General features: G+C 29.7%; 3 protein-coding genes across 10 annotated transcripts; 1 reads left to right on the top strand and 2 right to left on the bottom strand.

The window, feature by feature from the left end:
* Positions 1–3,172: 3,172 nt before the first annotated feature.
* Positions 3,173–8,544, top strand: LOC108321298 (uncharacterized). Of its 7 annotated transcripts, none has more exons than XR_008245690.1 (9): positions 3,174–3,378; positions 3,471–3,575; positions 3,649–3,735; positions 4,324–4,374; positions 4,620–4,713; positions 4,805–4,889; positions 4,995–5,152; positions 7,840–8,114; positions 8,304–8,544. XR_008245690.1 is itself a non-coding variant. In XM_052869582.1 (9 exons), the coding sequence occupies exons 1-7, from the start codon at positions 3,259–3,261 to the stop codon at positions 5,149–5,151; spliced, it is 699 nt and encodes a 232-aa protein (XP_052725542.1). In that variant the 5' UTR covers positions 3,174–3,258; the 3' UTR covers position 5,152; positions 7,840–7,885; positions 8,304–8,544. The 7 variants fall into 7 exon arrangements, 5 of the variants coding, with proteins under 5 accessions (XP_017408502.1, XP_052725542.1, XP_017408500.1 ...); XM_052869582.1 differs by having other exon boundaries at positions 7,840–7,885; XM_017553011.2 differs by lacking the exons at positions 7,840–8,114; positions 8,304–8,544 and adding an exon at positions 5,636–6,865.
* On the bottom strand, positions 6,033–7,552 carry LOC108321297 (peroxidase 64). Its single transcript, XM_017553006.2, has 4 exons — positions 7,298–7,552; positions 7,002–7,190; positions 6,702–6,864; positions 6,033–6,597 (listed from the first exon to the last, which is right to left on the bottom strand). The coding sequence occupies exons 1-4, from the start codon at positions 7,499–7,501 to the stop codon at positions 6,203–6,205; spliced, it is 951 nt and encodes a 316-aa protein (XP_017408495.1). The 5' UTR covers positions 7,502–7,552; the 3' UTR covers positions 6,033–6,202.
* A 4,738-nt stretch (positions 8,545–13,282) lies between the features above and the next one.
* On the bottom strand, positions 13,283–17,013 carry LOC108321259 (aspartyl protease family protein 1). 2 transcript variants are annotated; one of them, XM_017552956.2, is made up of 10 exons: positions 16,451–17,013; positions 15,931–16,063; positions 15,458–15,693; positions 14,940–15,164; positions 14,580–14,715; positions 14,409–14,491; positions 14,237–14,330; positions 14,084–14,141; positions 13,735–13,806; positions 13,283–13,652 (listed from the first exon to the last, which is right to left on the bottom strand). In XM_017552956.2, exons 1-10 carry the CDS (start codon positions 16,771–16,773, stop codon positions 13,465–13,467), a joined length of 1,548 nt encoding a protein of 515 aa, XP_017408445.1. In that variant the 5' UTR covers positions 16,774–17,013; the 3' UTR covers positions 13,283–13,464. The 2 variants fall into 2 exon arrangements, 1 of the variants encoding a protein (XP_017408445.1); XR_008245691.1 differs by lacking the exon at positions 14,084–14,141 and having other exon boundaries at positions 13,511–13,652.
* Positions 17,014–26,366: the final 9,353 nt, after the last annotated feature.

Raw genomic sequence — 26,366 nt, forward strand, 5'->3', positions numbered from 1 at the left:
CTTTTGGCGTCCTAGCTCAGTTACTGTGACTGCCGTTAAATTTCCCACTCTCTCTGCGTCTTTTTCTGTCCCAAACCCAATTAGAGCTGCGCGCCTTAATTAAAAAAAATTAGTATCACAGCTACCACTTGCTTGCATAACCATTAAATCAATTAATTAATCACACAGCTAATATTGTTACTTTTTTCAACTATGGGTTTTCCTTGGGCCAGAAAAAGGTGTTCGCATTTTCCACGTAGCTTTAGTCCGAAGAAAAAGCTAAGCCTAATAACATGGTACTGCACTCATAATTTCCCAGTAACGTGCAACTAAATTAAATAATTCATTTCTTTATTTATTTTAATTAATTCTACGAACATAATTAACTGGTAACTTGTCATCATTCTTTGTCATGCTAGTATAATTAACTTTTTTATTTTGTTTTTCGTGGTCATTGTATAAAAGTGAATGATTTTTTTCTAAGGAGATCATAGTAAATTTACACGTGTTTTCAACGTGACTTTTGTGTTTTATTTTACTTTGCTATGACTTTTGAAGTATTTATGACACAACGTGGTCCTATGAAAACACCAAAAAAACTGTTAACTTTATAGACTGAAATATGGGCACACCAACCTAACAAAACCACCTTGCGAATGTGTCACTAAAAGAAAAAAATAATAATTTGACATTATTTGATAAGTTTTTCATACTGTAAAGGTGAAATGATGATAAAAAATAATTGGTTGTATTTGTAAAAAAAAAAAGAGAAAGTGAAAAATAATGAAGAATAATATTAAATGTAAAAAAATTTGAATGTCAAAATAACAACATTATCCGTCGCTAAAATCTTCATGTGTCAATGATTTTTAGGAAATTGCTTCAAACGAAATTGCCGATCTTTTAAATACTCAACATCCGCTTTCCATAAGGCTACTTCAATAGCAAGGAGAATGAGTAAAGTACGTGTGAGACACGAATATTTATTTTTATGAAGTGTTAAAATGGTTCAAAATTATTTTAAAGTCTACGTCATTTAATTGTATTTAAAAAGACATAAAATTTAACAAATAGATTCCGTATTTTATTTTACTATTAATAAATCGTGTGTATATTTTCTTAATAAATCAGAAATCATAGGTAATCTTTATTTAAGAATTATTTCTATCTACAATTTGGATTTCTAATTTTATTTTTCATGTATAAATCTTGAATCCAAAACTTCATGACAAAAACGAGTTCAGTCAAATTTGAATCTAAAATCAACGTTAGAAATACTCTCACAGAATGATGGACCAGAATTTAATAAAACATATAAAACAAACCAGTTAATTAACAAGCGACAGTATTAGATAGATGAAAATTTCTTCTAGCACCCCATATTTTCTTCCTACACTCTCCTATTTTTGAAAAATCCAATTATACTCCTGTTGTAATTATCCTTTCAAAAATAATATTTTTACACCTTTTGGATTGTACTGTTCCTATTGAAGCATATAAGGTGCAGGAAGAAGTTCCCTAGATTGATGCATATTTTTTCTTCTCAACTTTGTTTTTGTTCTTTTAAAAGGAATTCGATCTGGCCAGTGCAAAATAGAGGTGAGTTTTTTTGTTTTTTTCTATTGTCCAATTGCTTCAAGCAGCCAATGGACTGGCGCAAAAATAAACTATACCATTTTAGAAGCAAAAATAAACTGTACCATTTTAGAAAAAATATTTAAGCCTAATAGCCTCCTGTATTGTGATTTATTTTTTATTACGTTAAATATGTTTTTCTCGGTGAGAATTAAAATTAATTCATTTTCAAAACTTTAATTTAATTTAGTTTTTTATTGATTAAATTTAATCATTTAATTAAAATTTAATTTAATTTATTTAATGCTTATTTAATCACGCAGATATGAAGATTAAATTAGTCTAAAATTTAGAAAAAAACTAATTTCAATTTTTACTAAAAATTAAAAAATTCAAAAACATATTTAACTTATCTTTTATATAATGTTATCACAATATTAATAAATTCATTTTTTGCTCTAATTTTATCTGATCCATAATTTTTAAAGTACATTATTTTTTTTCTTTTAGTTTAAATTAACTGTTTGGAGAAACTTCTCCAAAAACATATGAAAAAATAAAATTATTTTCTTATCAGTTAATTTATACATAAATTTAAAAAATTTAAAATAATGTATATAGGAATTTCTAGGATTATTATATTAAAAGATAATAAAATTTAAGTTTAATCTAATTCCATAAATTTGATTCAATAGTTAATATTTACTTATCAACTACTTTTTTGTTTATGATATATTTTTACTAAAAATCTATCAACTTCTAAAAACATTGATTCACATCCAACAAACCTTACTGACAAGTTCCATTATATGTAATTACATACTCTCTATTTTTACCATAATTAAAGAAAATAATCATTTTACTCATGTGTTTGTATGTTTAGTTCTTATGATAAAAAGATCACATTTTAGTAATGTTAAAAAATAAAGAAAATACAAGAGAAAAATGTCACATTTTACTTCAATTAGGTTATTAAGTTCATCTCTCATCTACTTACATTGTATTTTTGTAGTTGTAATAAACCATTAGCACTGTTTTTTTAGGCTTAATAATTCTTTATAAATTTAAGTATTTTAAATTGAGTTTCTATTGTTTTTTCTTATTTATTTATTTACTGAGTACTTCTTAAAACTTTTATGATTTTCAATTGAATACTTGTTACTTTATTTATTTTTTTAATTGAGTGATGTAATTATTATCATCTCTCGGTTATTTTGTTTCTTTGTCTCTTTTATATAAGATGTGAAATTTTATAATTAAAACGATAAAAATCACTATAATGTTTGTCTTTACATTAATCATTGTTTTATCATAAATCTCATATGTAATAACTAAATAAAAGGAAGTAAGACAATGTAACAAAATATCATTCACATCACTAAATTAATTAAAAAATTTAAACTACACATACTCATTTAAAATATATAAAGCTTTGGAGTAAATAATTTAAATGATACATACCTCATTTAAAAAAATATTAAACTTTCGAGTAAATAAAAAAGAGAGTAAAGAGTCCATTAAATACTTCCGAAATATTTAAAATTTAATTAAAGATTTTTGTTTTTTTATATAATCTATGCTTTCAATTTTCTTTTACTTTTGTGAATATTTGACCTAAATAAACATGACATTTACGTAAGACAGGTTTGGAAGCCCCAAATTCCCCCTCCAAATTGGAGGTTTCAAGCTAACTCCTTTTCGGACATGGAAGAGAAAGATTGGGACGATGAAGAGTGCGATGACACTCCGACCATGACCACCGTTTCGCGCCACTGTTTCGGCGACGATTCTGAAACTCCAAGCTTCTCCATCTCCATCATCGAGGTTCTTCACTTCCCAACATCTCTACGCAGACCCGAATTTCCCAACCAACTAACGATTACTCTTCTTCTGTTATTTCCGTGGCTTCAACGCAGAACATGAAGGAAGATTATGGCCTATTCGTCTGGCCCTGCAGTGTAGTTCTTGCCGAGTACGTGTGGCAGCAGAAGCATCGGTTTTCAGGAGCCACCGTTGTTGAGGTACGTCTTATTATAACAAAAAATCGTGATAATTTGTCCTTTATCATCGTTTTTTCTTATTATATTCATGCAGCTGGGTGCTGGAACTTCCTTGCCTGGCTTGGTTGCTGCAAAACTCGGTGCTCGTGTCACTCTTACCGATAACTCCACCAGATTAGAGGTGTTACATTAATGCTGTCCAGTTATTGTTCTCGAAAAAGAAACGTATTTTTGTTCCCTTTACTTCTGGTAAATATTGATTTTGATTCCTAGAGTTTCAAATCAATGAATTTAATCTCTTTAACTTGGGAAAATATGGGAATTTGGTCATTTTTTTAACTTTTTAATGATAAAAATAATGCCACTGAATGTTTAAGTTTAGTTTAAGCATGCAAATGAATGAACTAAAGTCTCGTATTTCTAATGTAAGGATTAAATTTTTCAAGTTGAAAGTACGGGTCTAAAAGCCCAGTCGATTAAAAGTGTTTGACTTTGAGTCTGGTTGGATATGCAGATGCCATGTTGATAAAACTTGGAAGAAGAACTTTGTTGTTCGTTGGATTCTTATCCAGTTTGAATAAATTGTCCTTCATTTGAGGATATATGTGATCTTTAAAATAAATAAAGTAATTGCCAACATGACTCTGTTCTTCATCAACAGTATTGTTATATGATTATTATAAGCAAATGGTTAAACTGTTGGCCGGATCCCGAAATTTAGTAGATAAACTATTCGTTGACTGCATCATGTTATGTTTTGGACTTGCAGGTGCTTGACAACATGAGAAGACTTTGTGAGTTGAACAAGCTTGAGTGCAATGTAAGCTATCATTAGAGTGATTGTTTCAACATATTCCAAATAACGAAGCCTGTGGTGAAAATGTGCGTTGTTGAATGTGTTAATGTTTCAGTAAAATATTATGGAAGTCTGTGTGTGACATGGAATTTCCAAAAGTTGGTGAACGAGTGGAAGCTTAATGCTTATTTGTGGATGTTCATGAAGTAGAAATTTTATTATATTGTTAATTATTTATGTTTTCTGAATGTTTTGGCTTCTATTTGTAGGTGTTAGGATTGACATGGGGTGTTTGGGATGCACCCTTATTCAGTTTACAACCCACACTTATTCTAGGGGCCGATGTGTTGTACGATTCAAATGGTGAGATGAAAAAGGAGTGCATTACTTATTACCTTATGGGTCACCTTCCTCTGTGAATTGGACTAATGTCTGTTTTTTGCACATTGTTTAGCCTTTGATGACCTCTTTGCTACTGTGACATTCTTGCTCCGAAATTCCCCGGGGTCGATTTTTATAACGTCATACCATAATCGAAGGTACCTTTCAGTCTATATGATCCTCTGAGCTAGTGAGGAAATTTCGTTGTTACTTCACAAGCAGAATATTTAATTTAGCTAATTAATCTAATTAATTATTTGCAGTGGGCATCACCTTATTGAGTTTTTGATGGGAAAATGGGGCTTAAAGTGTTTGAAACTTCTTGACGGGTTTTCCTTTCTTCCATCTGATAAAGCATCACTACTAAGTGGTAACATTCAATTGGCAGAGATAGCTCCTATCTCAAAAGATAATGCTTGAGGTAGCTCAAAACTGTGAAAAAATTTAGCAGTTTTTTTGGTCGGGCGGCTGTTGTTATACAAATTCTTGTTGCTTTCTTGCATCTCATATCTATAGGATCAAGAAACTGTTTAGGACATGATCACGCTACAGAAATGCCTCCTAAAATGGATATCATACTTCTCTGCTATACATTAGGTGAAGAAAAAACTATTTCTTTTTATTTTGTGGTTCCTTAATCTTGAGAAATGGTATAAGGCAACAATCTTTGTGGATGGGGAACTGGGATGGCAATTGTTGATGAAAACTTTAGTGTTATTTAGTTCAGCATGTTTTTGAGGTATATTTAGTTTAATTTTCCTCTAAGATCACTTGGTGTTTTGTTACTCATTTGTAAAAGGATGTTTACAGGTTGGTATTTGCAGTGCTGTTAAGTGGCTAGAGCCTGAAAACCACATATAATTGTTGAGTTGATAATTTAAGAAAAATTTCTTTTGCAATGAAGGTAGTCACATTCTTCGCAACATTTCATCCTATACATCAGAAACAACATCTTCGAACCGATAACAGTTTTGGGAGGAAAATGGGAAAGTGAACGCTCAGACATGAACTATGCCTAAAATTACCATATGCGCCAATAATGTTCTTTGAGGCTGCATTGGATATATTAATGATAAGACTTCGTAGCATTATTATTATAGAAGAAAATCATATCTGCCAATTTCCAAATCATAGTCGTTTGTGAGTTAAGTTTGTTTGGCTCGATTCTCACAAAAGTTGAGTTCTTAATCGTTACCTTGACTCTCATCCTTTGATTAAGCTGGGATACTTTCATTTGTCCGAGCTGAACCTTGCTTGACTCATTACTCAAGACTACCAAACTGATATTTATAACTACTAAATTAATTTCCCAAGACATGCTTAATATTTTATTAACTTGAGATAAACATACCAATTTCTTTTTTGTGGAGGAAAAAGATGCAATATTCTTGCCCTTCTGGGAACTTTTTTTCCACCAACTTCGTACTGAATAACTTGTATGGAACATCAACTATCAAATTGATTTAATTTTTTAATTGATCACTCTGCAGTCCTTCCTAACCTCTTGGCCCCCGTTGATGTTACTCATTTTGATCATGGACTTTGCGAAAGCCTGATAAAATGCCTTTTGTGAGGTGGCAAACTTCGTAACCAGATTCTTGGTATCTGGGTTATCGAGCAAAGCTTGATCAGAAGAAAACAAGCCTTTATGTTGGAGGATCAACCTGTAATATGTATTGTCGAAAGTTACTGAAGAAGGATCCATAGTGGTGCCTGCATTTTTTGCCTGATTTTTTAGTGGACAAATTGATTTCAGTTTTGCTACAAATGACGGATTTAATGAAGGATCAACATCATGTGTAGCATTAAAGCTGTGAAGTCTGCTCTTGAAAGATGAGCAATGAGAGAAACCCAAAGTATGCCCCCCTACACGAGTTAAAAGATATTTTAATCTAAACTCTATTTAGATATAAATTGGAATAAATGAAAAATGTTAAGTTTTGGTAGTTTTGACTTTAGGGATGACTTGCCTGACAGAGCTACCAAGTCTTCCCCAGACAGTCCTCTTTGAGAGAAGCTCTGCCGCAATTGTGATAAGTTGAAGGTTGGAGCTGGTAACTGTATGGTTTCACTGGCCTTAGATGTTCTTCCATCCTTTCTTCCTTTAGGAACATCCCATGTAGGTCCTCCAGACTGTAGAATATATTTATACCATTAGTCAAGACTTGCAAATACAAGTTACCATAGCTGCATTTATCAATTCTCAAAGACATAACAGTTATTTAGAATTTAAATGATGAGAAATTTGGTACTTTAAGTAGATTACTTACCAGAAAAACTGCGTCCCTTGCTGCTAGAGATAGGATATCAGCACAAGAGACGACACCAGGGCATGCAGCTTCTAATGCTTTCTTTGCTGCATCAATGACATAGAATGCATGCAAAGAAACGTTTGGTGGCCCATCTTTTTCTGCTTTGCTGTTTCCTTTTGAATTTAGCAGCACGGAGGCATCACACCCCTTCAAGAAAACAGGGGAACAAATAAGAAAAAATGATTTGCTTAATGACACATCAAATGAAGCCGAAACAGACAGTCAAGAGGAAAGGAGAGTCAAAATTCTGTTACCCTAATGAAACAATCATGGAAGTGCATTCGAAGAAGTGCTGCTGGAACAGTTTTGTCCTTAGCAGTGGCATCCTTCACTGCCTTGGCAACAATGCACTCCACTTTAGGGCATGTATTTTCATAGTAGTTTAAGCTCAGTGACTTTCCGGTAGAGACTACTGAAAGTATGATGACCAAGTTCAAGAAAGCAACCATGGTAGCCATGCCAATTTGAGTACTTTGATGATTTTTAGCTTTTAGCTGTGGAAATTAACGATGGGGGAAATGGTTTTTTATAGAGATAACAAGAGGTTAATCATTGTATAAGATATCGTGGCCCAAGAAATCAATTCGTTAAGAAGTACTGTCAATGAAGAGTAGTAATGTTGAAGCATTCTCGTTACAAAAAGACAATCCACTTTATGCTCCGTGGACTAAATGAAGGTTATTAAACTTTTCTAGTTGCTTTCTGTGGCGTATGATATGTGATGGTCCTCTTTTATTACTTTTTTCACGTTACTCTGAATCAGAATATTGTAATTACATATTCATGCTAAATCCAGGCTTAAGCTATAGTTTCATGGTCTCCTCTCATCAAGGGTACGGTTGGTAAGATCACAATTTCACCCCCTACTCCATAATACACCATTATGATTCATCGATTATGACAATTACACTTGGTCTTCTCATATTGCCCTAGTGTCGAATGTGAACTATTTGATTTTACCCCAGCAACTTTTTGTGATAGAGCACTTGAGATTTCAAGTTCGGACTTTTTAACGGAAATTGAGGACAACAGCCACATGCCCCAATTGTCCCTGTGCTATTCTATTTCACTGTAATGTTTATTTTCATTTTTTTTTGTGAAACCCATTTATGATTATCTAAAACTATTATTCATAATTTGTGAGAAAAGCACTTAATGTTTCTTTCTTCTGGGTTTTAACTTTTTCTTTAGAAATTATTTATCTGAATTCTTTATAGAGAATTAATTGAAAATAAATCTATGTTTTTCTTTAAATGGCAGGACACAGGAATAATAAGCAAAGGAAACTGCGCCTCAGATATAGGAATGTATGCGGTAGTTAAGGTTGAGCCATCGCAATTTTTGTTTTTTTTTCTGTGCCAAAGCTTGCATTGCAAGTCTTTGTTAGTTATAATGGTAGCCAGCTCTTATCAAAACTACAATTATTATTGTGGGAGCTTTCCTGCTTATGTGAATCATAGTTCAGAGGAATCTAATTATTAACAGTACTAATTTGAGTCCAGAGAGTCCGGTAGCATTTGTAAAAAGCAAATAGTAAAATGAGATTTTTTATGTTTAAGATGAAAAAAAGTAGCTTATTCAATCAGTGGTGCTATATTTACGTAATGAAGTGTCTGTAGTGCACTCTTGGCCTAAAAATACTGCAAGTAAATCAGCTGATTTTTTTGTCCAAAGATGAATAGATGATACATAGAGTTGAGTTGCTGTGGTGTTGCTGGTAATGCGTGTTGTGCAGTTCCTATGTCTACTGAAACTGTGTATAAATCTAAGAAATTGTACTCTTAATCTTTTACTAGAATACCATTATACTCAAATCACTATTAACACTAAATATGAAAATTTATTTAAAGATTTAATTAGTAATTTGGTCTTAATATATATATATAAGTCTTCGATTTTTTTTCTGTTTCTATATTTTTACACTTGAGTCTTTATTTATTTTTTTTAAATTGAGTATAAGTTTTTGTAAAAAAATTCTATGTAATCATCTATTCATCTTTGGACAAACAATCAGCATATTTACTTGCAGTTTTTTTTTAGGCCAAGAGTGCACTACAGACACTTCATTACGTAAATATGTAATCACTTTCGTTAAATTGATATTAATATAGTTTGAAATAATGATACATGTGAATTATTTTTGTATTATGTGTCAAAATAAGAGATACTAAGATAAATGATAACTCACTTGCTGGTATGTGATATAGCTTTATATTTTGATATGTGACATTTTTAAAATGTGTTAACATCAATTTGACCAAAAAAAAATACATTACGTTGTTTTACCAAAATAAAAGTTCAATTAAAAAATAAAAATATAAAAACCGAAAATAATCAAACATTTAAATATTAATAGTTAAAATATATTTTTACTATTTTATTGAAACTAATTCTTTTGGTTAGATTAAACTTCTAAAAATGATGAATGTCAAATAATGTCTTTAATTTATATATTGTTTCTAAATTATATTGGCATTTGTTTATTCCGAACCAAGAACAATGATTACATAGGAACCCTGACTATTGTGTTATTACTTTATTTGAATTGTTTGTAAGAAAAAGATGACAACTAATAGGATAAAGAATGTAGTAAGACTTTTCATAAAGGTAAAGTTGTGAAGCTTTATTTTCCAAAGATATAAAGAGGATAGTAAAATTTAAGATGATTATGTTGTGATCTTGGCTTATATTGGTGATTAGTCCTAAACAACTGTCCCTAATTGACGTGCTGCTTATGTCAAATCATATTTTTGGTCAAGGGATTTTGCTTAATTTAAATCATACTAAGATTGTTATTATTTCAATATTACTACTTTGCACATCTTCACTTAGAATAAATTTTTTTACTAATCTAAATAGAACTTTTTCTTTTACTTATTTTTATCCATTTAAATAACACATTTTTTATATATTTTTTTATTTCTTCTTTTTCACAAAAAAAAACACAAATGTAATTGACAAGTAACCAATAGTTGAGACCAAACAAGTTTTCATTAAGTTTAAAATGACTAAAAACATATTAAACAAAAACCATTTAATCTTAATTACAAGAAGTCAAAACTAAAATTTTGTATGTTTAATTATTCTAATTCAAAGTAGTTAGAATGAAGAGTAATATTTAAGGAAAACTAGACTGGTAGAGTAGTTGATTATAACAATACCTATATTCCCTATTATGTTTCCTCCACCTTGAGTTTTTGTCAGTATGCAATTAAATAATTTTCTTATTCTGAACAGAACTGAAATACAGCTTCTATTGGCATGATATAAATTTTCGTTAACGATAAGCAAATGCTATGAAAATAAAATTTTAATTTTAATTTTCTATTTCTTTATGTAAAACCTTGCATTGACGAATTTTCATACATGAATAAGAGAAAATGCAGCATTTGTCTTACCTCGATTTTTTGCATTAAAATTAAGTAACTCATAGTTCTTAATATTTTCAATTCAATTTTCATTAAAAAACATTTGATATATTGAACATTTAAAATGTTTTGCATCTTTATCTAAATATTCTTATATGAGATTTATGCCGCTGTTAATAGAATATCGTGATTGTTAGTTTTATTTTATCGTCTTTAATTTATATATCAACCTACTTTTTATTTTTTTACTGAACACTTCTTTTACTGAGTTGATTGAAAAAATACAAAAGATTAAAGAGAAAAAATATAAGTCGATTGAGAATTTAAAGAAAAACAAAAAATAATGACAAAAATACTCAAATAAAAGTAAGAAAATATTTTAAATATTTAATATATAAATTTTTAATAAAAATTCAGTTGGAAAAAATATATTTATAAATTACTTGAAGTTTAATTAAACCGTATAATTAAATAAAGTTGTCATATGATTGTTAGGTATTTTGTATTCTTTTTTACATACAGACAATACAGTACGTATTTATAATTTTTTTTTATCATTTGGTGATGAACCCACACTGACACATTGTGATAATTTTTAATAATGTATGTACAGATAAGGATGAAAAATGTGATACTGATGAGGGTGCAACTCAAGAAGAAAATGACATCTTCCTTCAAAAGATGATGCAAAAGAAGATGTTTATACTTAATTTGTTTGAAATTATTATATTTTTTAATGTATTATTGACTAATTAATGTATGAAGAAAATAGTTTTAATTTTCAAAATTAAATTCTTCCATGGTGTTAAGGAGAAAATTATTTATAATGTTTATGTTTTTAATTCTTACAAGCATGACTCATCTGCATTTAGTTCCAGCAAAAAAGAAAATTGGCAGTTTAAATTCCTCACATTCTTATATCACCCCTTGTTCTTAATTATGGTTATTTTAACACTATCAGTAAAAACTATTAATATAATTAAGGTAAAATGGTATTTTAAATTAACATAATTATATTTCTAGGTATGTAATTTAATTAATTAGTATATTCATACTTTAACGTAAATAAAAGATATTTTTTTCTTTAGAGATATAATTCATGTTTATGATATATTGAAACATTATATGAGATTCAATATTATAACATCAAAATTAAGTAAAATGTAATATTAGAGGAAAATAAATTACAATATAATAAATAATAACTATATTACTCAAATAAATTATATGTCTAAAGACCTATCTTAAATTAAAATATTTTTTGATACAATATAAACATTAGTATGATTATCCTTCTAAACCCACCCATCTTCTTTGTTCATATCCACATTACACTCAGACAACTAATGTAGGAAATTAGCAACGTGTGGTTTTTCTCACTCAAACTAATCTCATTACTCCAATTTCCAATGTCTTTTACTTTAGCTTCTTATGTAATAGAGTTATCATACATCTTTGGATATCTTTCTAACAAAAGAGAAATTGTCTAACTAACTATCTTTCCAAAAAAGAAAACCTTATTTAATATTTTCATCTTTAAATATTAATTTAATGTTTTCTTCACGATATTTTCTAATGGTTTCTTTTTATTAATGCTTTTTTCTATCTTTCTTTCTTAATTATTTTAATCTACTATAATAAATATATATTTAAATATATTTTCATTTCCTGCAAATTTATATGTTTCAATTCTTAGTAAAAATGCTTTTTGTGTCATTTTTAGTCGTTGAATGAAAAATATTAATCAATATAATTAAAATATCAAAAAATATTTTAAAGCCTTGTCAACAACCTTACATTTTGCATGGAAAGTAATCTTAAACAAAGTCGTAATGTGTAATAATCTGATCACAAAAGGGGTGAGCATGTGTAATAATCTTTTTGTAGTACACAAAGTGTGTACTTATGGACCTGATGAACATGCACTTCAACATTTCGTCTCTTTTGTCTTTAGAAATTTTGTTCTGTTTTGCTTATAGAATAACTACGATAAAGGTTATATGGGTGATACCTTCTGGTTTAATTTTTCGTGATTTTGACCTTTGCTTGTTGATGTATAAAAGGATTGAAACACCCCAACTACTTCTTTATTTTATATATTTTTATTGATAAAAAAATGTAGAATTGGGATATACATTATCTAGAATGTCAAGAGGCAAGGGCAAAAAGGGAAGGTGCTCTTGGTGAGAGAAAAAATATTCAAATAATAGCTGCTAGTGGTCCACATCTGGCATCAAATTTTGAACCTGTGTAATTCATATCGACCACTAACAATTTATGAATGTCTGCTGCAACACTTATTTTTCTTACAAACATTTATTGTAAATGAGAATTAGGACCTAGTTTTCCTTTGTCAAAAATTCAACAGGCTTATAAAAAAATAGCTTCCAATATTTATGTAAGATGTTGAAAGAAAAACTTGGCACTTTTCAACTTTTGAATCTATGGCAGCTGGTAAGAGTCATAAATCTTAATAGTCAATATCTGTTCATAACGTGTTGACCTGGTTTAAGTACTTCCAGGTGGCATGATTTTCTTTCAGAATTACCACTGTTGAATGACTGCATTCCATAGAGAACTCTTGTTTATATCAGTTGTTCTTCATTTATGCACTTTTGAATGTGGAGGGTCAATAACTTGACGATGATTTGATTCAAAATTTACAATATGGTGTCCCTATGTGCTGATTATTCATTTCAAATTGATTTTTATAAGATTTCAAAAGAAAAGACCTAACTATTGTTAAAAATTAAATATATAGTCCATTTTCAACTATATGTGAGGATGTGTAACTAATCTGTCAGTTTTTCTTGCACAATCTGCACAATTTGATTGAGTCTTCTCCATGAGTCACAAAGTGAAGTCACAAAATGTAAGAATGGAAATATATATTTTCTTCATAACTATACTGACATGTTTATACATTATTTACAGACTCATTATCAAATCAATGATACTAAGAATCCAAAAAATGCATAGAAATAATATAACTCTAGCGTTGCTAAAAAAAATACTAATATTAGTGATATAACACTAAATAGCCTAAGGTATGCTCAAAATATGGCCAAAAGCAAAAAAAGGGCCACCATTAAGACAGAAGTGGGTTTTATCTTAAATGAGAGATTAGGTGAAAGCTCATTAGGCTGATTTGATGTTGCTTGAGGATTCACAGCTATGGCAGGAGGAATAGCAGAGGAATGTGATCGGTTAACAGGTAAAGTAGAGAGTTCATCATCATAACCTGTGAATAACATGTTTAATTAACAATACTAATGGAGAAAGCATGCAGTGCACTGAAGCAGTATAGAGTGAGCTTCACTTACAATTAGATTCTTTCCAACCAAGAATCATGTTGTCGCGATCAAACACTATATGGTAACCAGTCATGAAATTCTCTGTGTCAAGATAAATTCTATGAATATTCAAGTCATAGCAATAACAGTGGAAGAAGATATAGATGTTTTTGTCATACATAGTATTGATGCAAGATTTATCAAACAAAAACAGATAAAGAAGACAGGCATTTGTGAATGTTACACAATTCCAGAAGAAACACAAAAAGATTTGATAAGAATGTAGCAGTTGTGGTTTTTTTTAAAAAGAAGCATGAATAGACCAAAATAATTGAAAGCTTTCAGAACATATTTTAGTTTCTTCAATTAAAATACTCACGTCCAATGATATTGACGTTGTTGCTTTTCACCACACCCAAACATAGTAAGCTAATACCCTGGTTCATTACAATAAGCATTTATCATGTTACAGGCTAAATAATCATAGGATATTAATATGAATGAAAACAAATGTTGGATTTCATGTTCTCACCTCCCCTGTGACAGTTACTATAGGATCTGTGACAGTAAAAGTATCTCCTCCTTTCATGGTAAAATTGATGGGAACTTCAACAACCTGGTTTGAACTGGAGGTAAAGTCAAAATCAATGCCTGTGGTTTTAAAATGAAAAGGGACTAGAGGCTTTTGCGAAGCTACAAATCACCTTAAGTCATAGCAGTACTCGAAGGGGAGCTCATCAGAACTACTAGAAGATGAATGCCGTTGTAGTTTAACTACTGAATTAAACTGCAAAAATAATGGGAAAAAAATTAAAAAGTCATGTAACATGAAGGCCTAGTTACCTTCTTAACCAGCTATACTTAACATTACTTACACTGTTAGTAATCTGCGTATAAGCTGGGTCATTTAGGTATGTGAACGAGGTACCAGAGTCAAATATTGCATGAAACTCAATATCAGCAACATTTCCACCCAAATTAATTTGGGATACAGTAATGTTGTAAGTAGGACTGCAAAGATGAACGAATGTTAAAAAAAGCACTAGTTAAGTTAGGCTCAAATACTCAACATTTTTTTCTTCTATAGTTTCTGTTGTATGTTTCTTTTGCTTTTACCAAAAACTCAACCAGAATAAAACCAAAGACTACCTCAGCCAACATTTATTCAATTTTTTTTTGGGTAGGTTTCGGTGTGCATTCAAGGGAAAGAAGAAAAAAGGATTGTAACTACTTACCGCGATGCCCTTAGGTTGAATGGTGTTTTTCCCTGAACAAAGCTACTATTATCCCCAAATGTGATTCTTCCAAGACCATCAGGTCCAAAACACATTGAAAAAGAATTTGAAGTGAGCCCTTCTTTGGCTAAGATACTTGGCACAGATACATCACCCATTCCTAGTCCAAGGAGACCATTTGGGGCTGCCCCATCCAAAAAAGCACCAGTCTGAACTTGGCCACAACTGCAACATATTCAATGACAAACAACAATGAGCAGATTGTCAAAAACAAGTAAGCCCATAAGAAGATGATTATAACTAAGACCGATAGTCAAACAGTTTAACTTCAAGGATTAGATTGGAAACTAATATCCTCTACTGCTAAAAAAGGATATGAGTTTATTGGATATGATTATTACTGAGCATATCATCATCAGCCTTCCTAGAACTGAACTTTTTGGTACTTCGACTACTCTAATGCTTCATATGTACATGTATTACAATAAAATATCACAGTAAGATGTTGACAAGTTTACCCAAAAGTAACTCGTGTATCAGCATCTTTTGCTTGATCATCGTCTGTAATTAAGTGCAGCACATCGTCCACTAGGAACCCAGAAGTTGAAGTGCCATTTGATAGATAGTTTACTTCATAAGGACAAACGCTACCAGATGAAGAGCATTGTTTCTGTAGCTCACATAAGCTGCTGTTGCACAAAACCTTTTCACTTGTGGATGATCTTTTAAGATCATAGATACTAAAATCAATTCTCTGGCAAATGAAAGTATTAAGAGAGTGTCATTGATTCAAACTTCTACATCAGTTTTGTACCCTTGTTCACAACTGATCAATAACCCACAAAAAACCCTAGAATAACTATCAAGAAATCCTTCAGAAAGTAATAATGATGCAGACGAAGTTTCCCACCAGCACTAAAAAATTGCAAGCATTCAGATAAAGTATAAATTAAAAGAAAAAACGGTTAAAATGATAAATGAGATTGCATACCTGGTTTGATATACCTATAGCACGCACACATTTGGTACAATTGCAAGGTAACCAGAACAAGTCACTACCAGTATCCAATGCCACCAGAAACGATAAAGGTGGAGTCCCAACAGAAACATTGGCAAAATGCAAGCTGAAATTCAAATAATAGAAATTACTAAATGAATATACTACTACACACAAACCACTCAAAGCATGCCACACAAAATTCATTCCAAAATTTCCTTTTTTTTCTTAAAAAGAAAGGACAAAAGCTGCAAACAAAAGATTTTCACACAACCCAAAAAAAGGAATTCTTTTGGAAACCTCATAATGTATGGTCTCTGAAAAAAAGAAAAAAAAGCATATCCCCTTTAGATTCTCTTCCTGCATCTTTTAAAGCAGCAAAATCATAACCCATATTCTATTCCTCCTTCTTATTCTTTGCACAGATCTGTATTCTCAAAATTCTAGTAAAATACTATAACCCAGAAAACATAAAAAGTAACTAAAACTTTGCAAGTGGCTAAAGAACCCGTACAATCCGAATGTTCCAATCTGATAAGTCTCGTTGCTGGGGACAAAAGTAAGAGGAGTGTGATGACCGCCGGCGAGACGCCGGCCCCGGAACATTCGGTCTCTGTGGGCCATGACAACATAGTACTCGCGAGTTCCCTTGACGGGTAAGTCACCAACGCCGAAAACCTCCTTAACCGGATCCGAAAAGCGGTGGTGTATGTCGAAGCCGAAGGAATGAAGCGCGTGGGAAGTCTGTGAAGCTAAAGTCGTCAACGCCAGCATCAGCAGTGACACAGAAAGAAAATTGTGTCCGTGATTATGGCTGAAACTGAAAGAAGGAGCCATGAGAGTTGTCGAAGGTGATTTGTGAAAGAATGTGATATGAGAGGTTTTGCTTAGTTGAGAGACCGAACAGAAGCAAATAATAAGGTTCCGTGTTTTTGTTTGTCGACTTTGGTCGTGGACACGAAATAGAAAGAATTAAAATAAAGAAAATATAGAAAGGGAAGAAGGGAGAAGAAAGAAACGTCAAAAGTCGGTTGAGTTTGGTTAAGCATCCTCGTTGCTATCGGGGGAATTCACATTGCCACACTTTTGCTCCCAAACTCACCTCTTCCTTTTCTTAATCAATGTTTCATTTTCTACCTTCTCTCTTCATTTTTCACATCTCATATTCTTGCATCAACTTTATCTTTACTTCATAAATTATAACTAATTATTACAACATGAATAATTGATAGAGTCCATTTAACATGATTATTTACATTCATGTGGTTAAAATCCAAAAAGTAAGTTAAGGAATGTGTTACCATATATCTAATAATCTTACGAGTTAAGATCAATAAAGGTCTAAATATATATATTTTAATATTCTTAATTATTTTAAAGATAAAAATCATCACAAATTTTTACTTTCAGAACAAGTAAATTTTAGCCATATTATCTAAACAAAATTAAAATAATTGTTATATGGGTTAGATATGTTATAGTTTCTGAATTTTGAACTTTAATTTAAAATTAAAATTTATTCATATCTAAAACTTTGATATATTTTAATTTTCAAATATTAAATATAAATTGATATAATATTTTTAACTTTAATTTAATATTAATTATTTATATCTGTTTGATACGCTTCTCCTATTTCTATATTAACTAAAAAACGTATTTTACATAAAAAGTTTTGTTAGAAAATTATATTTATTTTTTTTAAGTTAAAAAATCAAAATTTATCAAAGTTTTACATAAATACAAATTTTAATTTTATGCTATAATTTTAAAACTAAAAACATATTTAATATTTTTATATTATAATATTCACTTATAAATATAAGATATGTATGGTTAAATAAGTGGACGTATAGATACAATATTAAGAAAAATGTCAAAAATTCATAATTTACCATCTCTACTTAATTTAGTACATAATTTTGAACCTTAAAACCACTAGAATTCGCATTTTCAGATTGATTAAAAATATTTTCATGGGTTTGAAAATTTTTCTTGTAAACATTAAATGTTATCACACACACCTTGTTTCAAAAGAAATCTTATGAAAAGGCAACTGCACCTGTTGAACAGTTCCCAAAGTTGTTTATCATTTGTGTCAGCACCATCGGTTTTCATGAATCAGAAGGAATGTTATTATATGGTCCAATATTATCTTATTTTACTGTTTATGTTTATATGTAAACGCTTTGAGGTCACCAAATGGACCAGCCGAGCATGGTAGAATATAATAGAACAAATCCTGACACCTGCAAGCATAAGTTTGAAAACGAAAAATAATATATAAAAAAATAATGGTAGGATATCATATATTTACGTTAATTTAATATATATTATAAGGATAAAATATTATAAAAAAATGTATTTGAAAAAAATAATATCAAATAAATGTAAAAAGTTGTTTTATTCGGAAAATTGAGGTGAGTTGGTAGCTTTCAATGGCCACATTTTGATGAAAAATTCAGATACTTATAGGATGCTTGGTTTTGCATCTTCTGGATCTAATTAAGGTTCTTTCTACAATTTTTTTTCCGATGAAACAGGACATAAAATAATGTGATGGATGACAGATTTTAATTTTTTTAAGTATTAAAATTATTTCCAAAATACTCATAAATTAAGTAAGAGTAATTAAAGTTTATTTATGTTTAAGAAAATTAAAAGATGAATTTTTTTCCTAATAAAAAATGGAACTAATTAAATGTTTATGTTTTGGACAAAAGAGTAAGTAATCACTTGAAGTAAGATAAATAACTTACCATTTGTACTATGGCAGATCGGTCCAGGACTATGCTACCAGTTACATGGTTTTACATTTTGAAGACTAAAATAATATTTATCTATTTCAAAATAAATTAATATTTAAGACTGAAAAATCAATTTTTTTTTTGAAACTGTAAGAAAAACATTTTCGCACTCTGAAATCATATTTAAATTTATATAAAAACTATATATAACTCCTAACAAACAAGGAGATAAAAAAATGGCAAAAAAGGCTGCTATAGAAGTTGACATAAAAGTTCTATGATTGAATATAAGGTATGAACACGAAGGAAGAAAAATAGTGTTGTAGCGTCCTTTCTAAGCACTGATACTTAAACTCTAAGAAGATTTATTTGTCACTCTTTATTGTCAAATTTAATATTGAAATTCGTTAAAAAGTTTCATATATATTATAAATAAATTAATGTATAGTATATAAATAGAACAATTTTTATTTTAAAAATTAATTTTATGAGAATGAAATATTTAAATTATTATCAAATTATTTATAAATATTAAATCTCATATATAAAATACTCATGTATTAAATAACTAAAACAAAATCATTTCATAATATAAATTGTTTTGGTGGATATTTTTACCAGCAGAGGGGATGTACCTGCAAAAACACTTCGACCCTCAAGTTAGAGGTCTGTTGAAGGAGCTGTTGCTCACAAATGAATATTATGGTAATTGAATATTATGAACTCACTAGAGCATGAGTAGAATGTGAATGGAATGTTTTAGAGTGTGAATTGAGCATCCTTGACTGATGACCCTGACCTTGTATTTATAAATTGTTTTATAGATTTAATATGATACAGGCTTAATAAAATATAAACAAATTTACCTTAAAATTCGGTCGGTTTCTCATAAACAACATATTCAATATCTTTAATTAGATATTTTAAATTTAATTATATATTTTAAATTTATATTAACCGAACGATTAATAATTAGTAATTCAATAAACACTATATCCAATACATAAATTAAAACAATCATATTTATTATATATATATATATATATATGAGTTTCCTTATAAACATACCTTGTATATGATGTTCAGTAGCAATTTAATATACAAATATTTCACAAGTCTGTATATATAAATACATGTTTATCATTTTAATTTAGTTCAGATAACTTTACTCCTGCATGACATATAATATAGAATTAAATATGTTTTGTACTTAGTTTCAAATAAAAATTATTTTTTTAATATTAATTGAGAAATAATTTTAAAATATTAAATAAATTTAATAAAATTTAATTAAAAAGACTATATTTAGATATATTTAAAATTGATAAACTAAATTGAATAAAAATTTAAAAATAAAATAATTTTAATTTTTACTTAAAATTAAATAACCAAAAATATATCTAATTATTTAATATATGATATGAAATATATGTTTAGCTGTGATTAATTTGATTATGACTTAATTATGAGTATATTGATGAGTATAAGTTAATGTTTTTCATTATCCAGAAGGTGATTTTGATGAAGAAATAAAGAGATGTGTATTTATGGTTGAGGCAAGTGAGAGTTGAAGTCAAATTAAAAGAAAAGTGAAGTATATATAGAAAGGAAAAAGACATCTCAACCAAAGTTTTGAACCCAAACCATTGGATTCTGAATTCAAATTATTTTAAACAAAAATTTGGACCTTTTATTGTGGCTCACTTTCAATCTTTTTCCATTCACCAGATTCAACCCTCAAGCTTCCTTCCTTTCCAACTAAAAGTAAAAATGGCTTATATGGACCAGAAAATTTTATAATTAAACAAATATTATTCATACGTACTCAAGGTTTTTCTTTTCTTTATTATGTATCTCATAACCTAAAGTTAAATACTAATGTCTCAACGTACTATGATTTTTTTTAACTAATATTCTTTTATATACAATATATAAATATGTTATATTGAAAACATTTATCATTTACAGCAACATACTTCATAAATGTTTGTTTTTAAATTTAATTTTACACATGCTAAAACACTGATAACAATATGATATAAAATAAAATAAAAATTGAAACATATGTAGATAAACACGTTAGAAAGTAGGAAATATTATAACAATTGTATCTAATAATTCGTTTGAAAAAAATTGTGGTAAACTTTATTTGATTATTATTTAATCCAAATATAATATTAACTATAAGATCATGTTTTTATAGACTTAGAGAAAATATTTTAAAATAAATGAAGAATTAATATATATATATATAAGTAAAAAAAAATAGATAAAGGTCTATTCTTATTTTTTTTATATTATCACTCTTAAATTATACTATTTATGACTTTTTCTAAAAAAATAACTTTTTTTTAATATCTTTCTTTCTTTTCAGAATTTAACTACAGAGGTATGTCTAGGTTGATTAAGTTTATTAAGCTCAAGTATGATTCTAATAAATTTATAAGTGTTTTGATATGGGTTGGTTGTTAATTTTTAGATAGCTTTGTCATGTATTGTTTATGTTTAATACTGTGTGAATGATACTTATAGAAAATATACTGATACTATAATCACTAAGTGACCAGTCGAAAGGATATTAAGTGTACTGATGTATGTGTGTCAATAACCATACCTTAGATTTTTATTTATATTAGTCCTTGTGGACTTTTACATTTGTGTTGACATAATCACAACTCAATCACACCATAATTAACATTAGATGGTTGATTCGTGGTTATTATTAGTTGAGTGTTAATCTGACATTTATTTTGCAATCGATCCATCAAAGTTATCGACCCATAAATAATCAATTCAAGGTTGATCGATTCAAGGGTGATAGATCCAAGAAGTGATTGACCCAAGAGATGATTAAACCAAGGATGATAGCCTCAAAAGGTATGTTTCGATATGAGTTGGTTGACCCAAGAGTGATCGACCCAAAATGTTATTAGTTTAGTTGTGACCAAAAAGATATATACATCATACAATAACTTTTCTTGATTTTATATTTTCTCTTAATTTATATCTAGATCTAAGAAAATTAAAAATTCACAACTTTATAATTGCATAATAGAATATTTATAATTGCATAATAGAATAATGATTGAGGTTGTTTTGGATGTATGAATGCATGTTTTTTTTGTTTTTTTTATTAATATTAAAGAAATTGAGTTCATAAAATGAATCGAAAACTATTACTAATAAATATTCATGTTTTGCCTTTTTTTTGACACTAAAATTTAAAATAAGTGCATAACAATAATTTTAAAATTAACTATTTATCTATTTTTTCAAATATAAATAACATACCAATAGTGAATTCTATCTACCCTCAAATAATTGATTTATTAGATTAGTATGTTGATTCCTTGTTTGGGTGAACCGATTATTTTTCTAAGAATTGTGAGAATATATAATATTTTAAAAGTTTGAAAACGTGTAATTTTTGTTTATGTAATTGTTAAATAAAAAAAATAATAATAAAGAGATTTTTGTAGAATCATCTAAATTTGTATCAATTAACCTTCTCAATTTTTTTTCTTTTTTCAAAATGGTTAATATTTTTAAGGTTTAACGTTAAATTATAATTCATCTTTTTTTTCAAAATTTGATATATTTTTATCCTTAAATTTTTAAAAATGAATGATATAATTATCTTAATTCAATTGTGTTATTATTTTTCTTACATATTAAACACGGTTCAAGATAACGTTTGATTTATTTACATCATTTTGACATGTTTAGGCTCAAATGACAATCTAGAACATTGTTTAACAAATCCAAAAAAAAACTAATATTATTATATTAAAATGACTATATTCATTCATTCTTAAATTTTAGAGACTATAATATATCAAAGTTTTAGACATAAACGAATTCTAATTTCATATCTAAATATAAAAACTAGAAACATATTTAACTCATATTTTGAATCTAACATCCCATTTTAATAGCATAATACTACTAAAATAAAATATTTCATTACAAATATTCAAAAAATAAGTTATCCAAGAAATGTCTTATATCAGTACAGTCATCTAACATATAAGACTATAGTAATATAAGACATGTACATCTTCAAGCTTCTGTACTATGATTATATTACCAAATTATACTTAACATGATATAATATCACACGACTTAGAGAATTGGCTCCTCATCCACTAGAGGTATCTTTATAACTGCATATTAATCTACTCATATTGATAAAGTGATTATTGCAAAAGAAAAAAGACAACACAACAACCAAAAAACACACAACAGGGTAAGCTAGCTGGAAAAAGACATAGCATACATCTATAATACAATGAATCATTCAATTATCACATAAAAACATACATAAAATTGAACTCTTCTTGAAATTAATTTATCTAGATACATGCCCTTGAGTCATACTAGTAAAGTAATGTACTTGTGGTGATAAGAATACTGCTCTATCGAGTTGACACACACAAGGTTAGTGTTTGTCATAGTCATAAGAATCATGGGTCCATCCCTAAGACAAAACCTACTGCCACTCTCACCATCTAATCATTCTTTTTTACATTAGTATGAATGATTGATAGAGTTTAGGATAACTACACAAAATGAAGCAGACTTTATCTCAAGCCACATCCTAGTGATACACATTCAATGGGATTTCCTCCCTAGAATTGTCCTATAACTCCTTCATTCATACCTTTGTTTCACTTTAAACCCAAATAAAGTATTGATATCACAACTGGTATAATAAAATCAAAGAACACAATTACTTAAAGATGCAGAACAAAGGGCGTCCAACAATATCATAGGCATGCTTAGTCTTGACGCTCCAAGAACACCTCTAGATAAGTTTTAAATATTGGCGCTCAATAGCACAAGGTAGCGCCCAACGGTACAAAGCCAGTAAGCTTACTATTTTTGGTTTTACTCAGCGAAGCATAAGCTCATCTAGTGAAAACCAAGTTAATGAGCCATTATCAAAGCACTTATGTCGCTCAAGCTCTGGAACAAAATGGCTTCAGACCTTGAAATTTTGAAGTTGGTGCCCAATGCCCCTCTATTGTCGCTTAATACCATAACAGAAACTAGAAAATGAATGGGAAGGATCTAACTTGATAAATTGACTCTAATTGGTATATCTACTTCTTTCTTTGATCAAACAACTATAAATAAATCTTTAGTTGATACCAATAAGGACAATTGCTTAATTTAGAATCATCTCATTCATATTCCATGTCAAATGTCAAAACCCATTAAAAACCCCAAGTAGTGGAAGCCAGGTGTCAATAAAAGGGTTCAGATTTTCAAAAAGTGGAAGACAGGTGTCTACAGGAGAGTGGACCGATTGGTTTTAGCAGGAGGTATATAAGTTGAAATTTTGAAATTTGGTCCCACTTTCTGCATGCACCTTCTTCTCCAAACTGCTGAACCCCATTTTCTCCTCCTTCTCTCTAGATTTCCTCCACCTTCTCTCTAAGAATTATCATCTTTTTCTTATTCCGATCACCAATCAGGCACCGTTTGAACTCTCCCGGCGTCAAGGGCTTTCATTTAAACTGATCAAGTTGTGGTTTAAACGGGTGAGTACTTCTCTTCTTAGACCGTTCGTTTTTCTGTCACATGCAAACCCATATTCTGGTTGCATGAGTTTATCATCTCATTTTGAGTATTTCTGGTCTTTTGTTGGTTAGTTTCATAAAGCGTGACTGTAGAATTCTAAGATTTCTGGTAATGGTGAGCCACATACTGCATCGTTGAGCGTTCGGCTACGTTTAGAGGTAAGGGAAGCTTATATAATTTGATTATGGTTCTTTATTATGAATGGTTGTATGTTTGTTTGATCATTTGATGAATATGAAGTACGGGTGTTATTGCATGTTTGTTTATGAGTTGATGATTTATGAATAATATGAATTGGGTTGGTGTAGGGTTTGATTTTGAGTTTACAATATTCTATGTAATTATGTGTTGTTACCGAGAGTCATTATTGACCGTTCGGTTTATCCTTGGTTATTCGGTCTAGACTGGATTTCTTCTTATGTGGAGAATTTCAGTTAAAGACCGATCGGTTTTCTCTTAGTGTGCTAATAAGTAAGCGTTCGGTCTAAGTATAGTTTCTTTACGTTTCATAAACAGTTTAGATAATGTATTCTATAATACTTAAAGTCGTAGATGTTATCTTTATCCTTCATTAAAAATAAGTGTTGTGTAATTGTGTGTGTGTGTGTGTGTGTGTGTATATATATATATATATATATATATATATATATATATATATATATATATATATATATATATATATTCCTTCATTTTTAGTTAATCTCAGTAGTGTTCGGTCTTGAACCAAGCGCTCGGTCTCAGCAGTGCTCGGTCTGGAACCAAGCGCTCGGTCTTTATAGTGATTAGTCTTTAACCAAGTGCTTGGTATTTCTATTATACTCCATTGTTTATTATCTTTGAGCTAAGAGTGTTCGGTCCAATTCAATAGTATTCGGTTTAAGCCTGTAGGGTTCAGTTTAAGTTCTTAGGTTTCACAAATATTTATCAAAATTTTTAGTTAAGTCTAAAATACACTTATTTTTTAGTATTCAATACATTCTTACAAGTTCTGTCTAGTAAAATCACCTTATGTAGTAACTGATGAGTAACCAGTAAACGTCCAAATATTACCACAAGCATTCGACTTATAATGAGTCTTATCTAGGATGAACCGTTCGGTTCTATTCTGTGTATAAGTGGAAGACCGCTCGGTCTTACACTAAGTGTTCAGCTGTGCTGGTCTAGAAAGTATTCAAAATGTTCGGTCTTGTCTCTGGGGTGGATGTTATTGTTCGGTTTGATTGTATTATGGTATATGAATGGAATAGTATGGAAATGAAATAGTATTCAAGGGAGGAATATCTCATGAGTGGTTACTAAATGGTAGAGTATGAATGTGGACAAAGCTTAGCTGGCGTTTATCCTGATATTCCGTGATTGCTCATTCTTACGTAGAAAAGAGTAACTAATGTGTGGGAATGGCAGGAGGTCCTAGACCATAAGGTGAACTTGGGCGGAACGGACTAACCTTGGGTGGTAGCTTTTGAGAGTATCCCAGCTATTACATCACCCGGGTGCGAAAACATCGTAGCTACACAGAATTCATACAGTCCGAACAATCAGAGTCAAGTGATCGGTCATTGCATGTTTTGGCGTATAATTTTAGATGGAAATGTATGATTTGATGGTTGTATGATTGCCTTATTGATGTATATCAGATTTATGTGAAATATATGTTTTATTGAATTAATTAAATTACATAAGCTTACCCTATTTCCTGTCTTATCTGTAATGTCCGTTCGGTTGGATTTGTCCTGTTGCAATGATCATCCTGTGGATGTGAGTAGAAGGGGAAGAGTTGCTGGAAGAGGCTCTGGAAGCTGTAGAAGTAAAAGCTGAGCCATAGGACCGTTCGATCATTAGGATGGGTTCTATTTTGTATATCCGTTCGGTTTAAGATTGTTTTGTTAGAACCGTTCGGTCAAGTATTTAGCTTTATAAAGTTTAATTTATGTGGTATTCTACAAAGTCGTTCGGCCATAAGCGTACCATTCCTTTCTGAACTGAACTGTAATATTGTTAATATGTGAGTATTCTATGATATGGTTTTATACTGTATTTTTGGGATGTTATATTTAATGGTATCAGAGCAGTTTTGTTCCTTAGAAATACTATAGGTTA

This window comes from Vigna angularis, chromosome 10, assembly GCF_016808095.1.
Source record: "Vigna angularis cultivar LongXiaoDou No.4 chromosome 10, ASM1680809v1, whole genome shotgun sequence".
Classification (NCBI taxonomy): domain Eukaryota; kingdom Viridiplantae; phylum Streptophyta; class Magnoliopsida; order Fabales; family Fabaceae; genus Vigna; species Vigna angularis.

Coding starts and splice junctions, on each gene's coding strand:
- LOC108321297 (XM_017553006.2), bottom strand. CDS start 7,501: ATGGCTACCATGGTTGCTTTCTTGAACTTGGTCATCATACTTTCAGTA. Junction 6,865..7,001: donor CAAGGGACGCAGTTTTTCTG/GTAAGTAATCTA, acceptor TATATTCTACAG/TCTGGAGGACCTACATGGGA. Junction 6,598..6,701: donor AGACTTGGTAGCTCTGTCAG/GCAAGTCATCCC, acceptor TAACTCGTGTAG/GGGGGCATACTTTGGGTTTC.
- LOC108321259 (XM_017552956.2), bottom strand. CDS start 16,773: ATGGCTCCTTCTTTCAGTTTCAGCCATAATCACGGACACAATTTTCTT. Junction 15,694..15,930: donor CTATAGGTATATCAAACCAG/GTATGCAATCTC, acceptor TTCATTTGCCAG/AGAATTGATTTTAGTATCTA. Junction 13,653..13,734: donor TGGTTGGAAAGAATCTAATT/GTAAGTGAAGCT, acceptor TGTTATTCACAG/GTTATGATGATGAACTCTCT.
- LOC108321298 (XM_052869582.1), top strand. CDS start 3,259: ATGGAAGAGAAAGATTGGGACGATGAAGAGTGCGATGACACTCCGACC. Junction 3,379..3,470: donor TCTCCATCTCCATCATCGAG/GTTCTTCACTTC, acceptor GCTTCAACGCAG/AACATGAAGGAAGATTATGG. Junction 3,576..3,648: donor CAGGAGCCACCGTTGTTGAG/GTACGTCTTATT, acceptor ATATTCATGCAG/CTGGGTGCTGGAACTTCCTT.